This window comes from Triturus cristatus, chromosome 7, assembly GCF_964204655.1.
Source record: "Triturus cristatus chromosome 7, aTriCri1.1, whole genome shotgun sequence".
Taxonomy (NCBI): Eukaryota; Metazoa; Chordata; class Amphibia; order Caudata; family Salamandridae; genus Triturus; species Triturus cristatus.
This window is the reverse complement of record NC_140590.1, coordinates 1,629,580,678-1,629,597,575: the sequence shown is the minus strand read 5'-3', so window position 1 is coordinate 1,629,597,575 and position 16,898 is coordinate 1,629,580,678. Positions and strand designations below refer to the sequence as shown.

Genomic DNA, 16,898 nt, shown 5'->3' with positions numbered 1-16,898 from the left:
TGAGGGATATTCTACTCAAACATGGAGCAGAAAACCTACGAAGAAGGTCTATACATACATTGGGAACCTGAAGCTAGAGGTGGCATTGTGTGTGGTGACGCCCTTATTCTAGGGTACTGATCTTGGTTGCTTCGCCTGTGCTTACTTGATATCGCCCTCTCACACTAGTGCAATGGTCTGTAGGTAGATCTCAAAAGAACGTTAAAGAGGTAGGCACTGGCTGGGGAAGTGAGAGAATAGAGAGCTGCAAGAATGAGCCTTATAAAAGAATGGGTTCTGCCCAGGCTTCATAAAGCTGAGATCATGTGGTAGTTTACCCAGACCCACGCAAGATAAAGGCATAGGAGGAGAATCCACCCCATCACCAGTGATCTAACCACTCTGTATGGAGCAATGAGTAATGTGGAGGATCTACCCTCCCTGCAGTAGGGAGTTAGAGAGGTTCTGTTTACACTCTAAAGAGCAAAACCTAGGGGGAGCTACTCAAACATCGAGCAGCAAGAGATGTGAGGGTGGTCTAGCCATTTAATGGAGAGTCACAACTAAAAGGTTGGATCCATCCATGCAAATGGGGAGATGTGGCTCACTGAGCTGTGCTGGCAGGTGGGCTCAGCAAGTTAAACATTTGTTGCTTATTTATGCGGTGGACTGCAAGTCGCAGGTTAAACTCCATTCTTCTGAGGTCAATGAATTGGACATCATTAAATAGGATACTATCAACACTTATGATTAATGGTGCTTACAAATGGCAGAAGTTTGATGTAAAGCACTTTATAAAAAAAATTGGCATTATTAGTTATTGGACTCTACATTTAATACATTTAAGGCTCGGCCATGTATAAAGTGCGGGGTGTCATGTTGCAGTAATTACAGAGTGCCTAGGTATACAGACTGTAGAGCAAAACACACTGGAAACATAAAAATATGTAGCAGCTATTTAACTAAATCAGTATGCAGAGATTGCTATTAGTAATATAGTAATCTTTGACACTGAATCGAAAGTGGGTTGCTTCAGCTCTCATGTGGTACATGAGGGAATTCCAGAGTTTAGTGCCTTGCAATCCCAGGGGCTGATCTCCGTTTATTGAGGGATGGAAGGGAGGTCAGCAGATCAGGTGCATAGATGTCGAGCAGTGATTCTTAGTGAGGCTGTTGTGGGGAGCCAGACTTTGATGGGCTGAGGGTTCTTATTGTATTAGGGCTCCTGGATAATGCAAAATTGATTCCTGCCTCCTAATCATTTTGGACCGGTCAGCAGCATTTGACACAGTCAACCACTCCACCCTCCTAAAATACTCCTTGAATTGTGCTGCCTTGAATTGGTTTACCTCCTACCTGCACAATAGAGGTAAAAGTGGCAAACACCTTCTCCAGTGCTATCCCTCGAGGTCAAGGAGTCCACAAAGATCCATTGTCTCTTCTACATTACTAAACATGTACATGAAACCTCTTGCTAACCGCCTAAAAAATCCAACATTACATCTAATTTCTATGTGGATGACATACAGCTTTACATGACAATTTCCTCTCCACCTCCTATACCTGGCACTGAAAACCTCAAATAAGAACTTAAAAGCTTGTTTTTCCAACAACACTTCCTAATATTAGTTGACGAGTACAACTAGCTCCCATGAGACAGTATCACAATCGCTTTAAATACACAGCTTGTTTTTACCAAAATTGTGGACCACTGTAAATATTCCAAGTTTTCTCTTTTTGTTCTGATACTGTGTAAAACATGATCCACTGTGGAGCCCCATATTACCTCCTGGATGTCTACTGTCTGCTTTTTTAATCTCTGAATAATAATAATTAAGCAGAACTGGGTGAAAGAACTCAAAGAAAGTACATATGACCAGTAATCAGACTATTGCTTGGTGTAGAGCAGTGGTTCTTAACCTTTTGACTTTTGCGGACCCCCACTTAATACTGGAACCTGGGGACCCCCACTAAATCATTATTAGAATCCGGGGACCCCCACTGAGTCATTACTAGAAGTCAGGGACAGAAGCCTAAGTATTTTCGATGATCTGAACCGTAAAACAATGCACACAAAATTCCGAAACAAGCATTCAAACATATACACAAATGATGAAGTATTTGAATTCATTCACAAACCAAAATTTTTATTTGTATTTTAATGGGAGGGATGGAGCTTTTCTAAATTCAATCGAGGCCACTCATCGTCCATACTATATTCTTTTTGATGCATTAGCTGTGCTCCCACGAATCCATCTGAGCATAACTTTTTAGCCTCCAATTTCAAAATTCCTTCACATTTACAGAACATTAAAAAAACATTTTTTACTTTTTGCTTCTTTATATATATACATTTTACTAATCAATTTTCTTTAATTTTCTAAGCAATCGCGGGCACCCTGAGTAGGCTTTGCGGATCCCCAGGTGTCCCCGGACCGCGGATTAGAGCCACAGGTCTAGAGAACAGGTTACCAAGGATTAGTTGATGCCTAGGTTGTGTAATTCAGAGTACATTCGTACTTGATTCAGTGCTCAGTACCTGCGCAAATGGCTTGGAGCCATCGATTAGCTGCAATGGGCCTTCTACACACTTTGAATCGCTATGATTATATAAGGAGGAGGGCAGTGGAGATTCTGGTACAGTAGTTGTACATTGTAAGCTCAAGCTCTTAGTAGACATACATTAGAAGATCTAAGCATCTTACTGGATTTCTAATTGATAAAATGGACCATCTCACTTGTAAAATTATGCAAGATTCTGAAAAGATCAGTGATGAGTCTGCAACCTGTATTTACATCACATTAGGGGTACCCTATCTTATGATACTTTGAGAGGGGTACACACATAAATTCTCACCAGGGATGAAGGTGCTAACAAATACCACAAGTACATGTCCAAAGGTGAGAGTGATCTGCCACCACACCAATGTGTCGCAAGCTGGCATCCAAAAAATAAGTAGGCCTTTCCCAATCAGTAGAGACAAGTATGTGAGCTACTGAAACCCCCAGCTAGAGTAGGAATGAGATCTAGACATAGGCATAGGCTAGATGCTCACCAAACTGAGGTGAGCGAAATGTCTCAAAATTAGCATCGTAGGGGGAAACGGGAGTTCCTTGTATCATCATCTATTTCTTCTATTCCTGGATCCCCTCAGCCACAAACGTTTCTTGTTTTTCCTATAATTAGCCGGCAGATCCCAGTTTGTCTGTTATTTGTAGGATTTCTTAAGGTGTCTAAAGCAATCTGTAAATAAGAACAATTGTGGATCTTACAGGTGAAAAAGAATAAATATTAATACTGTATTTGGACCAAGGCTTCTGAAGGCAATGCAGACGATGGTTCTTTGGGTCCCTAACCCTATTCTCCCTTTAATAAATGCAGTGGTTCAGTGTTCTTTGGCACACTGTTTCGAGTAGATAGGAGCCCTTTAATATTTCCCATCTCTTTTGCATGACCTCTTGGACATTGTTTGAGAACTCTATTAGACATGTTGTTGTCCAAGCTGGTCTTATCTGATAAAAAATCTTTGAACATTTGCCACCTTAGGTTTTAGAGTCTATAAGACCCGAATATTTCAGCACACTTCTTGCTTTCTCTTTCTTCCTCACTTTCCCCTTATCACACATTGCTCATTTAGTCTGCTTTCAAACCCACTGCCCCTGTCCATTTGAATTCTCTTGGCTTACTTAACTCTGCCTCGTCCTGCACATTTCATATTTTTGTTTTCTGTTGGTCTCTTTCTATGTGTTTGTTTCCTTCCTTGATTCCTTTCTACCTCTGTACTTTTTTTCTTTGCCTTTCACCCCTCCACACGTTCCCTCTCACCAACCCTTCTTGCTTTTTTCCATGTCTCCCTCAGCTGCACTATCTGAGGCTGCCCAAGGACATTAGCGAGGATCATGTCATCCTTATGGACTGCACAGTGTCCACTGGAGCGGCAGCCATGATGGCAGTCAGGGTTCTGCTGGTAAGTTTTGAAATAGCTGATAGACATGTACAGTGGTCATAAGCTTGCGGAAAGGGGAACATGATTAATAGACTTGTCTTAAAGAGCCATCCGTAAACATGATAGGCAGTATGAATACAGATAGTACACTTGTTCTGAGAGGCAGTGGCATTCTGGAAAGAATAGATTACAGTAGCAGAGACTGAGACTGTGAGGGTCTTGTGATATTGATAAGAGAAACTCTGCTAAATTCCCCTGTCTACAAGCATGCTAGGAAGGACTGAGGAAGAATAGTTGTTTGTACTGACCGGCCATGAACATTCTGTTTGAAATGAAAGTGGATTACAATCTAATGCCGAGGAGAGCTGGCCATGAGCATGTTAAGGAAAGTGGAAATATGCAACATGCTAGTACTGGTATGCTTCCACTTGTGCATGCTGCGAAGGATAAAAACAAATAGACCTTTTCCCTGAGATCTTGGGCCTGTTGTAAAGGATGGAAGCAGATAAGATACATGTTCTGAGAAAGGAGGATGATGTTACGAAAGGTGGAAGCCGGTGACAGAATTAGGCTGATCGGTCTTGGCCACAACCATGCTAGGAAGGTTATAAATATATAGTAAGACCTGTGCTTAGAGGACATAAACATGCTGAGAAGGAGTAGAAAAGCTTTCAGAGTTGTGGTGATAAGTCGTGGCCAGGTGTATGCTAGGAAGGCTAGAAAGAGACAACAGATATGTGGTGATGGTTTATGTATGAACCTCCTCGTAAGGATATCCACAAGTACCAAAGGTGCTGAGAGTTGTAAGTATTCTGGGAAAAGTAGCAACAGATAACAGACCTGTGCCAATGACTCCTAAACAGGATTGTATTGAAAAGGATGGATACAGGCACTAGGCATATGCCAAGGGTCCTGAGTATGCTGAAGCTAATGGGAGCAATTCACCGACTTGTGCTAAGGTCTCGAGCGTGTTATGAAACATGAACCAGGTAACAGTCATGTGCTGGCTGTTTGTACATAAACAGATAGCCTACGTGTGCTGAGGGTCATGAGGATTCTGAAATGTGGCGACTTACATTAGACTTCTGCTGAGGGCCCATGAGGAAGATGGGAATTATGGGAACTTAATTAAATGTCTATGCTAAAGGACCAGGTGCAAGCTGGGGAGGATGGGTTTGAGGTTTGATCAAACTAAATAAACTCTTCAGTGGATCAGTGCAGAGCACTGCTTATATTTTTCTTCGAACATTGAGAATCATTTAAGAGCTATGAAATGCACATCCATAAAACAATTCAGGAAGATCCGGTCTGAGGTGTGTAGCATTCCTGCAATTATAGATAGTGCAGTGTTGTGATATGTTTGTCAGTCTTGCAAACCAATTCCTCTGCTTTATTCTACAGGATCATGATGTTCCTGAAGATAGGATCTTCCTGCTGTCCCTGCTCATGGCAGAGATGGGTGTGCACTCCGTGGCCTATGCCTTCCCACAGGTGAAAATCATTACCACGGCTGTGGATAAAAAAGTGAATGACCTGTTCCGCATCATCCCTGGCATTGGTAAGCGAGATGCCATATACATAGTCTGGGACACATAACGCTGTGCTTATTCTAGACACTGCAGCACTTCTATGCACCTGCATTGGGGGCACTGAAGTCTGTACCTCTGTTCTTTATTGCCTTTAACCTTCACATTTAGCTTTGTGAAGAACACTTTTTCTGTGTTGTTTTAAAAGTATTATTTTCAAAACTAAGAATTAAAGAACTGTTACTCTTGATCAATTGTTCTGGCTGTCTACAACAACACTTCCATCGAACACACAAAAGGTGATGGGAGAAATGCTTACAATTTGTCTAACCACTGGCAATCGCTCGGGGTAACATTCCAATGATCGTTCTTTTGCCCATCATGTCCCCTCAGTTGGGAACCAGCCATATGCAGGTCAGTTGAGCCCCTGCTCCAATTGGAACAGTCCAGCCCAAACTGCCAGGCCAAGTCCTCCCTGCTTCGGAACACAAGCAACCCAGACTGATTTCACTCTGATTAGGGCTTCTAAGTTGGGTGTAGGTTGGTCCCAATTTCACAGTGACCACTAGACCCACATCTGGGCATACCTTTGCCTCTTAGGGCGGTACATCAAACATACAATGGGATGGGAGAAATACTTGCAATTTGTCTAAACTTCCTTTCACTTTGGTAGCATTCTAACCCATTGTTCTTTTGCTCAACATGCCACCTTTGTTTGGACCCAGCCATACACAAATCAGTCATGAACCTGCACCAATAGGAACAGTCTAGCCCGAAATGTTAGGCCATGCCTTCCCTGAACCAGAACACAAACAACCCAAGACCAATCAATTTTCGGGGACAAAAAAACATCTTAAAGTATGAAGAGGGGAAATGGTCAATAAGCCATTTGAATAATCTTTTCTTACTGTCATTATCATCAGAAAATCATGCAAGTTCCTATCTGTAGGACAGTATGGCAGTTACTTTATAATACAGTAACAACCCTGATGTTTACAGCATCAAGCATTTTTTTTACCAATTCAACATATGCATCTTCTTCATTGAAGGACATTTTCACTTCTATAATGTAAAAGTGACAGGAGAGATGTTTGGCAAAACTGATTAGGTCACTGGTATGTTTCTATGCATGTGCTATCTGTATAGCGTGAAACTCAGCCGAAAGGCACTGTAGCACTATCAGGACAAAAACAAAGATACAGTCAACATGTGATTGAAGGAATAGCTAGTTTCTAAGAGCAATCAGGGACTGTTACCATAGTGTTATGTAGTTGTCTTTAAAAAAGTGTAGCTTAGGCGTTTTCCTAAATTGGATCAGGGCTGAGGCAGTTTTGATGCATAGAGGGATGTCGTTCCAGAACCTGGGTGCATAGTTGGAGTAGGACTATAGCTTTTGGTTTTTATTGGGTTTTTTAATTTTTATGTATCCAGTCTCATGGTGTACTGACTGGGGATAGATGGATCTTGTCAGTCAGTTTGGCAGGGTTGCCAGTCATGGTGACTTTGCAGAGGATGGAACATGTTTCAAAGTCAGAGCATGCCATAAATGGGATCCAATTCCATTAATTTAGGTTGGGGGCGATGTGATCATATTCTTTGAGGCCCTTGATGAGGTGTGCTGCTGGAATAGCACTCATTTTCCCGCTTTCCCTCACCCCGCATGTTATTACAAAGCGGTTGTTACAACGAACGCGTTGTAGCAACGCAATACCATTACCCTGCAAGTCATTACCACGACTTGCGGAGGGGGGCGCTGGATGTTGGAATAGTATGATTTACTATTCCAACTCCAGTCTGTGCGGACAGTAGGGAGGGTGCTGGATTTAAAATCCAAAACCTTCTTCCCCCTCCGCAAGTCGTGGTTTCGACTTGCGGGGTAATGGTATTGCGTTGTAATGACCGCGTTGTAATAACATGCGGGGTGAGTGATGTTTACCGTGCTGCTGAGTGTATGATGCCCTTGGGGGAGGGCGTGTAGGGTAGGAGCCAACAATCCCATCTGGGAAGCCATGGAGCAGGGTTTGTAATTAGTAGATGTGAGTGCAGTGGCTTAAACTGCACTTCTAATGGCACTTTCTGGCAGAAATGATTTCACTTTCTTAGTAGAGAAATCTGGTACAAGCTCATATTGGTTTTCTTAGTGATGTATACCTTGAAGGTGATCATTCTGATTCAGCTTTGCGTCACTGGGCCCATTGGATGCGGAGGATGTACCTTTGTTACTGGATCATTTAATCACACTTACTTAGTTGCTAACTTGGTCCCGGGCCTTTCTTCATCGCACTGAGGGGAGAGAAAATTAGTATAACCCGCCTGAGCAATTAAAAAAACAACTGGCTACACAATGAGGACCAGGAATCAATAGCCAGTTTCAGGGGTTTTATTACAAGTTAGTAATCAAATTCAGATAAATCACTCTTAGGACCATGCTATATAAATTGAGAACAATGACAGGAAGGCCAAGCCTCCGAAAGAAGTTTAGGAGAACAAAGAATTACACAAACCAAGAACTCAGTTGCCACTTTGCAAAACAGTAACATTAATGTCTGATGTTCAGAATTAAACCAGTGAGAGTTTCCTCTATACATTAGTTTCTAAATAGTCCAATTACAACTTAAGCATGAGTCTATTCAGGATTCAGAAAGTAGCGAATCTGTAGAAAACAATAGGAATAAGGGATACACGCAGAAGTAATACCAACAGAAGCATTTTAGAAGCTAAGTCAGGAGTCTTCAAGTCTCAAAATGTATATTAAATAACATAGTTCATCAGGGGAAAAAGGAAATGGAGAATTGTTCTTAAGAGTCCATACTAGGGAAAAAAAGAGTTTGTGAAATGGTTTAGGTTCGGGTCCGAAGAAGGCTCTGCTTAGGCAGCAGAAAAAAGATACAGCACAGAGGTTCAGCGAAGAAGCTGGAGATCATCTGCCCTCTACCCCACAGAGGTCTGAGAGTGTAACTCTGTCTGCCCACATCATGCAGGGCACTTACTAATTGACAAGCCGTAAAGTCCACTGGAAACTCCCCTTTGGTTTCGTCATCAATGGTAGTTCATTGTATTTGTTGCAAGATCCATAAGGTAAGTCTTTCAACAACATGAAGAAAAGTTCCCATACTGTCAATGGGAACATCAGCTTATTCCCATACTCATAACAGAGAACAACAGTCCTTTGTTTTGAACACAAGTTCCCGTGTACTTGTCGTTTGCCGTCCAGTCCCAGGCAATGTAACTAACACTGTTAAATGAAAAGTATCATTTCTAACAGTAGCAAGTGTGAGAACAACCTGCAAAGAAAACAAGCCAGCAGAAAATACTAAGCACAGTTGGTTCCCACAAGAAAAAGATTCAGGCCCTTAAGTGAAACCCTGCTAACTTAAGACATAAAATTCATAATGCACCATTTATATGTAGGTGCACATTAAGACACATGTATATAATATAGCTTTAGTACTTTTAGTTCACTTGGCATTAATATGCATTAAGTAATCAAACTGCACAGTGCTAAATAGGACTACATACTACAAGTTCAAAGTACTTACTAGTAACATGCATGCATTCAGAATCAAATATCGTTTGATCCGTACTAGTATCCCACTCACATAAGGATCATTTTAAGCTAAGAACGACATTGCTAGCAGCTGCATTAATGAATTAGTACCCATTTATGGATCAAGTGTAATGAGAATAGTTTCTAGAACAAATTCTATTCTGTCAGCATTTCATTATTCAGTGTATCATAAGTTGTAATGGTAAGTCCTTTTAGTTATACTAAACATATATTCTTTAGAAATACAGTTTGTCACTTTTATTGTCGACATCAGGTAACTGTTAAATGAATCATAACAATTTCTATTAATAAAAATGGGTTCTGTGTTAAAACATCAGGAGCCTTTCTTTGGCATTAGTAAATGTTCTATATGATGAGTATAACTTCTGCAATAATGATTCTCTGCATCAGCAGTCCGGTGTAACGAGTTGTAAGAATTATAAAGACACTTAGGACTCGTGTACAAAGTGCACATTCATGTTGTGTCAGATCTCTTCTTTCATTAGACTTTATAACGTATGGATCATTTTTATCAGGTTTTCTGTGACTTGTAAAGAGTGGGCAACTTTGTGCTGCACCAAGGGCTAAGTCGGTGTCCAGTGTGAATCCAAGGGACTCTGCATTTTGTCAGAGTTTGGGTTCATATTTTTCTAGGTTGTTGCTCTTGAGTCAGGTTTGGACAGTTATTTCTAAATGTTCTTGGGGATCTGCATGAATAGGTTTTAGTGGGGTTAAACTTGAGTAGGTGTTGGACAGCAGGATCTGGATGAGGTGAAGGCAGCATTTGAGATGTTGCATGTCTGCAGCAGAGGAGGTTTTCAAATGCAGTTGTGTGTTTGTGGTTTATTGGCGAGTTTGTATGCTGATATTGGTTAATAGAGCCCCAAGTAGCCCCACTTAGAGGGTGAAGATGACAAGGGATACAAGGAAAGCTTGGATGTTCCTGCGGGCGATCGGGATTTTCTGGGACCTAAAGGTGCCCATGTGAACAAACTGGTATCGGATGGATAAGTAGGAGGAAAACAGGTGAAGGATTTTGCCAATGTGTATCCCATTCACAACTTCAAGTTGTGGATGAGGGTGGATGGTCTACAGTGTTAAAGGCAGCTAAGAGGTCCAGCAATACCAGGAAACGGAGGGCCTTTATCTGTGTTCATCACTAGTAATGTTGTCCTGGAAAAAGGTCAGCCTCAAGAATTAGATTCAAGAAAAACAGACCCCTATCCATGGCAGATTTGTGCAAAAAAAGCTAAAGGAAACAGATGAAAATAAATAAAAGCTGAGGCAGTCCTGTGTGTTTGAATGTATGTTTTGGAATTTCTAAGGCATAAGCCTAGCCGGCTAGCAACTAAGCTTTGTAAAGGGGGCAAACCCTACTGAGGATACATGTGGGATGGGACAAGGAGGTGGAAGATCTAGTAAAAAGTTGGAAGATATCAGCCTATCTGAGGTCGTTTTTCTTGAGGAGGTGAGTTTTCAGACTGTTGCTGAATTGTCATATAACCAAATGGTTTGTGCTGTTCTGATTTTGTAGGAGTTATTATTTTAGATCCTGCGAGCTTAGGCTGAGAAAGTTGTTTTCTTTGTTCTTCTTTCTGCAGTGTTAAGTTTCTCATCTGGCGATGTTGGTACTCCATGTCTGGCACTGACCTCCAGATGTTTAGTTAGCTAGGTAGATTGGGTCTTGGTGTAGAGGTCCTTGAAAGTGATCTTGAAGATCCGGGCTTGCAGCGGTAGCAAGTCTAGATCCTCCAGCACAAGGATGATGTGGTTGGGTTGCTTCAGCCTCTTGGTGAGCCACGCTGCTGCATGAAGAATGTCTCTCAGGAGAGCGAGGGAGGTCTCTGGGATGACATTAAGCGGTCTTTGCTTCAATCTAGGTGGCGGGAGAGGACTAGGGCTCCAACTTTTGTTCTCAAGATTTCACTTTGAGAGTTGCAACTAGGCTGTTTTGGTCTTCTTGTCAGTGTGTTAATGGAGAGGCTTGAGTCAGTGGTGAATTCAAGTGATTTGCCCTGCTCTGTCACTGGGGGTGTGATGTTAATTAAGTTTAAGTTGGAGAGCCATGACTAAATCTGAGAATGCTTGGTATTGTTGGCAAACAGGAGGGATTCTGTCTGTTGGGTTTAGTATCAGGTAGTTTATTGACATCCAAACTTGGATGATTTAGCTGCAGGCTGTGGAAAAAATACAGTCAATTTCATGGATGGACATTTTTCCCCTTGAGGGACAGACTCAATCATGCTCTTAATGCCTACCACAAGTAGAAAACATTAAGTTGCTCTGGGCCGCACTATACAACTTGAAATTAAAAGGCTATACAGAAAGGTTGGAGTGCTGCATGTTTTTGTTCTCTGGGAGCTAAAAATCATTGTAGTTCATTTTCATTAGCCTGAAATGCATTGAAATTCAAATATGATATCTCAAAAAATTAAAGAGTCTGGGGTCAGAAAGGTAGACAAAAGTATACTATTACTGCTGGTGAGCCAGGACACAGAAACTTCGTTGAAAGTGGCAGCTTACCTTAATAGAAGCATTGTAAATCAGAAGGAAAAAGGGTTAACATTCAAGTCTGGAAGAGCACATAGGCCTGATCGAAAGGAATGAAGGCGATCAAGGCATTGAGCTGGCAGATAATCAGTCCTTGTTCTAAATCTGAGAGGAAACAGACCCCCTTCAGTTACCACAAATCTGTACTCCTCTACCATAGAGCGACCATTCAACTATTATTTCCTAAGAGTCACACACACACAGTCCTGAAATCCAATTTATTGTGTTGTGGAGTCAAACTCCCCTTCAAAATGCAGACATTCTTCAGTCCCCAGCATTTGTTTTTAGTTCCCCCTCTGATAGTCCTCTTCCCCCAAATCCATGTTAGCACTGCCTCTGTCCCTTAGGGCTCATAGTACTGTTGAATTGTTGCTCTTTATATATAATATGTGCTTTTTATGAATTCTCTCATTTTCACATTTTTAGTTATTGCTTATGACGGACCTGATTCACAAAGTTACTTGGGTGTGTAAGTCAGGATTCCACAAAGTCTTTTTTTTAAGTGTATAAACAGTTTTCTAATTCAGAAATGAGGGTTAAATACTCTTAAATGGATCTCCTCGCATGAAAGATACAGTGCAGGCATGCCCTGTGACTTAATGATAATTCACAAACGTAACATTTGTGAATAGTCACAGACTTGCCTGTATCCTGTCATCTTCACATAGATCAAACATTTTCTCCAGTAATGGCCAAGACAAAATCCCCTTCCAAGGTGGGAAAGAGACCAGATGACACCCCTCTTCCACCCACCAAACTGGTGGTGTTTTAAGGAAAGAATTTCCTCCATAGGGAAAATATATTCGCATGAAAAAATTGAATTCATAAAAGTGTTCCAGAGGTACACCTGGAAACCTGTGATGGTAGCAGGTTTCTGGGTGTATTTTTGAAAATGTCCTGAAAGTGGTACATTTGCACCAATACAAGGTTGTAGGCCTGTGGGGGCAGATTTATGGTCCTATCGCCCCATTTTTGTGCTATATGCCGCTTGGCTACCATACATCCACGTTGACCAGTGTCTTCTGACCCCACGTTAAGTCTGGATTTTAATATTCTTTTTTTTTTTTTTTGAATCTTTTTTTATTGGTTTAGACATAGCCATATATTAACATGAGTGAACGACATATTTAGGGTTGTCAATATAAAATACACAGATATCACTTTTTGGTTACATATTAAACATTTCCTACAGTACTTGCTGGTCTATGCATCTCCATCTCCACCGTAGGTGGCACACAGGGCTCCCCTCGATATGTATTCCAGTGAGTCCATTTCTTATCCCACTTCCTGGGACACCCCCGCGCCTTGAAAAACGCAGTCTCTGCCAACATACATCTATCCATTTCTTTGGCCCATACGGTGGTAAGTGGTGGGTTCGTTCCCCCCCATCCTATAGCTATCTCCCGTTTCACCAGCGTGTACCCCAGGGTCGTGAATTGTTGTTCCACCTCTGTGAGGTCAGTCGCCTCCCACACATTCAACAGTCCCAGTTGTGGCGTTAGCATTATTTCCTTCCCTAAAGCTATACTCATGTGGTCTGAGGCTTCCTCCCAGAGGGCACGTATCTTTGGGCAGACCCACAAGGTGTGATAGAATGTGGCCTGCTGCCCACATCCCCTCCCACAGCGGTCGTCCGGTCTAGTCCCTATTCTAGCCAAGACTGTTCCTGATATGTATGATCGGTGAAGAATCCTAAGCTGGATCCTAAGCTATAAATCTCTGAGTTATAGCCGCCTCTCGCGGGGACATTAGTGCAGTCTGCCAGTCCTCGTCGTCTATGGGACCAATGTCAACCTGCCACCGCTCCCTAAGCCTCGGAAAGGTGTCCGGCAGGTTATTGCTCAATTTCTTGTAGGTGAGAGATATTGCCTTGGAGGTGAGGGGCCCGTCTAGGAAACGGTCTTCCAGAGGCGCTGACTCTGGTATGTTTTTAAAGGATGGAAACGCCGCCTTTAGCACATGTCGGATCTGTAAATACCTAAACACTTCTCCTTGCGCCATACGGTATTGTGTCTGGAGCTCACCAAAGGTGAGCATGGCTCCTTTTTTCACCAGATCTTGCACTGCTGATATCCCGATTAGGTCCCATTTATCAAATCTGGGCTGATAGCACAGCATTCCTAGCTTCTGGGTGGTCCATAATGGTGTAGCCTGAGAAAGCTCGCCCTTCCATCCCAGCCAGGCAGAAACCACCCGCCATATTTCCTAGGTGTGTGGGGTGGGTCCGAAGAATCGCCTCCTATTTTTCTTGTCCGTGGCGTACAGTGGCCCCATATAACCAGAGCGGTCCGTTTGGTAGCGGTCTAGGACGTAAGCCGGGTCATTCGGGGGGTGATATTTCCAGTGATTAGTGGTCACCAGTTGTGCCGCCCAATAGTATCGCTGTAGGTCAGGTAGTGCTATGCCCCCATCGTACCAGCCTTTAGTCAATTTCTGCATTGCTATTCTGGGGGCCCTGCCATCCCATAGCAACGTTCGAATCTCCCCTTCAACCGCTCTGAAATATGAATCCGGGACCCTCTGGGGACAGTAATGCAATATATAGAGGAAACGAGGAAGGGCTAGCATTTTAAAGAGCGCCACCCTCCCCAACAGTGTTAAGGGGAGAGATCTCCAATGTTTAACATCCGCCCGTAGTCGGGCCAAAGGGGGGGCCAGGTTGGAACTGTAGAAGCAAACCAGATCTGAGGTGATAACGAAACCCCTCTGTAACGACTGTTATAGTGCAGTCTGCCGGAAGGTGCGGGGCTGCACCTCTCAGCATAAACAGTACGGACTTGTGCCAATTGATCGCATATCCTGAGTATTTGCCAAAGTTTGTGAATATATCTAGCACGACCCTAATCGATTTATATGGGGATGCCAGGTATAACAATATATCGTCCGCATAGAGGGATATTCGATCTTCCACGTCTTCTGCCCATCGCAACCCTCGCACCATCATATCCCCTCGCACCTAGGCCGCGAGAGGTTCCAGGACTAGAGAGAAGATCAATGGGGAGAGTGGGCATCCCTGCCTAGTGCCCCTTCGTAACTCGAACGTTCTGGATGTAAAGCCATTAACCCTCACCTGTCCCAGGACCCCAGTGTAGAGAAGCTTCACCCAGGCTATAAATTTAGGGCCCAATCCCACTTTCTCTAGGACCTCAAATAGGTATGGCCATTCAATGGAGTCGAATGCCATTGACGCGTCAAGGGACCACACCACTGCATCTTCTTCGGTGTATGTCCTGCGGGCCATCACATTGTGTAAACGCCGTATATTAAGGGCTGTATTTCTACCTGGCATAAAGCGGGATTGGTCCGGGTGGACCAGCGACGCTATGACAGACACCAGTCTATTTGCCAGAACTTTAGCCAGCACTTTCGTCTCTGCATTAATGAGTGAGATTGGTCTATAGGAGCCACATTTATCTGCTGGCTTACCCTGCTTGTGGATGACTACGATGGTAGCTAGCCGTTGATCTATTGGTAGACTCCCTACTTCTAAACTTTCTTCATGCATGGCTCTCAGGTGAGGCACGATCTGGGAGGTATTAGCCTTCAAAAACTCGATTGGAAGGCCATTGGGCCCCATAGCCTTGCCTGACTTAATCTGCCCCATGGCCTTATTTATTTCCTCGTTCGATAGGTCTGCCTCCAGGGTTTCCCGCTCCTCCTCAGAGAGGCTCGGCTGCCTCCAGGATTTCCTGCTCCTCCTCAGAGAGGCTCGGCACGGTACTGTCCCGGAGGAGCTGACGCGAATCCTCCGCCGTGTATGGGGTAGATGGGGCGTACACTGTTTCGAAATGGTCAGCGAATTGCTCTGCTATTTCTCGCGGGTGGCGCACCTTGTCACCCCCCATCGTAGTCAATTCATGTACCCATCGAGACCCCTGTTCTCGTCTCTCTAACCATGCCAGTGTACTGCCTGCCCTGTCACCGAGCTCATATAGTCTATGCTGCCTGGCACGATATTTAGTCACCATTAGCTCCCTAGTTTTTATCCTGTATTCATCTTGTTTCAACAAGAGTCTATGGCTAGCGTCTGTCGAGGGGTCTTGCGAATGTTCCCGCTCTAGTTCCGGGAGGTCAGACTCTATCTGAACCAGTAGTTTGCGCTTCTTGGCAATATAGCTCGTCTTTAGTGACAGAGCTTGTCCCTTAAGAACCGCCTTGTAGGCCTCCCAGATCACTTGTGCAGAATCTACTGAGCCAAGTTTTCAGCGAAGTAGTTTTCCGTTTGAGTACGGAGTTCGCTTCTTATATCCGGTATATTTAGGAGCCATGGATGTAGGACAATAGTATTGCGTGGTTGTCGTTCCCAGTGCGTATACTCCATCCATATCAGGGAATAATCTGAGATACCGCTGGTAGACGTGCGCTTTACAAGTAATTTCAAACTCAAACCCCTGGGGAGAACCGTGTAGTTGGCGAAATAACCTATAGAGGATAGATGCGTAAGGAAGTAATCAATACGTGATAGACTGCGGTGGACATTCGAGAAATACATGAATAATTTAGCAGTTGGGTTAAGTGCCCGACCCACATCCGTTAAACCCATTGCCTTCACAAAGTCAGTCATGAGGACGTTTGATTTCTCCCTGGGCCTCGGTGGATGTCGATCAATAGTGTCATCTAAGGTCATGTTGTAGTCTCCCCCCATTATAAGTGTGCCCTCTCGGAGACTCGTCAGCCTAGTCCCTAGTTCTTCCAACGCCGTTTTGCCTAAAGCTGGAGGCATATATATCGAGAGTATGTTGACGTCCCTCCCGTCCCATTGGACCTCTGCCCCCACGAATCGACCCCCTGTATCCGCCCATGTCTTATGAATTATAAGGGGCGTATTTTTCTTCACCAATATAGCCGGCCCCCCCCAATCCCGTGGTGTAGTCCGCATGTACTAACAATATATATCCCCACCTGGTAAGAGCCTTAGATTTCTGACCCACCAGATGCGTCTCTTGCAGAAGGACAACGTCGGGCGAGTGTCTCTTTAGATATTGTTGTACTATGCCCCTCTTAATTTTGTCCCCAACCCCGTTAATGTTCTAGGACATTACGGAAAGGGTATGGTCTCTATCCTGCCCCATTTCCGTGTACCTTGCTTAATACCATTAGTCGGATCATTTCTATGTATGAAATAACTTGAATCTGCTCACTCAGTATTCGCTGGTCAATACGACTGTTATACGGTTTCGAATCACAGTTACATCTCGCTTACCAATAACACAATCAAAAAAATAACATTTCCCAATTCTCCTCCCCCTGATCCCCTCCCCCCTCCCCGCTCCCTGATCATCCACATAACACAGCTTCAAAATCCCTTTCAACCCCGAATCCCTCAACAGTCTCCCCCCTCCCTGCCCC

At 43.5% G+C, this 16,898-nt stretch overlaps 1 protein-coding gene across 4 annotated transcripts in view; it reads left to right on the top strand.

Moving 5' to 3' along the window:
• The window catches only part of UCKL1 (uridine-cytidine kinase 1 like 1), a 317,450-nt gene that overhangs the window by 276,891 nt on the left and 23,661 nt on the right, over positions 1-16,898 (top strand). For all 4 annotated transcript variants that reach the window (XM_085619653.1, XM_085619652.1, XM_085619655.1 and 1 more), the window contains exons 13-14: positions 3,840-3,947; positions 5,328-5,484. In XM_085619653.1, coding sequence (XP_085475779.1) covers positions 3,840-3,947; positions 5,328-5,484 — 265 coding nt within the window. The remainder of the gene's footprint in view (positions 1-3,839; positions 3,948-5,327; positions 5,485-16,898) is intronic.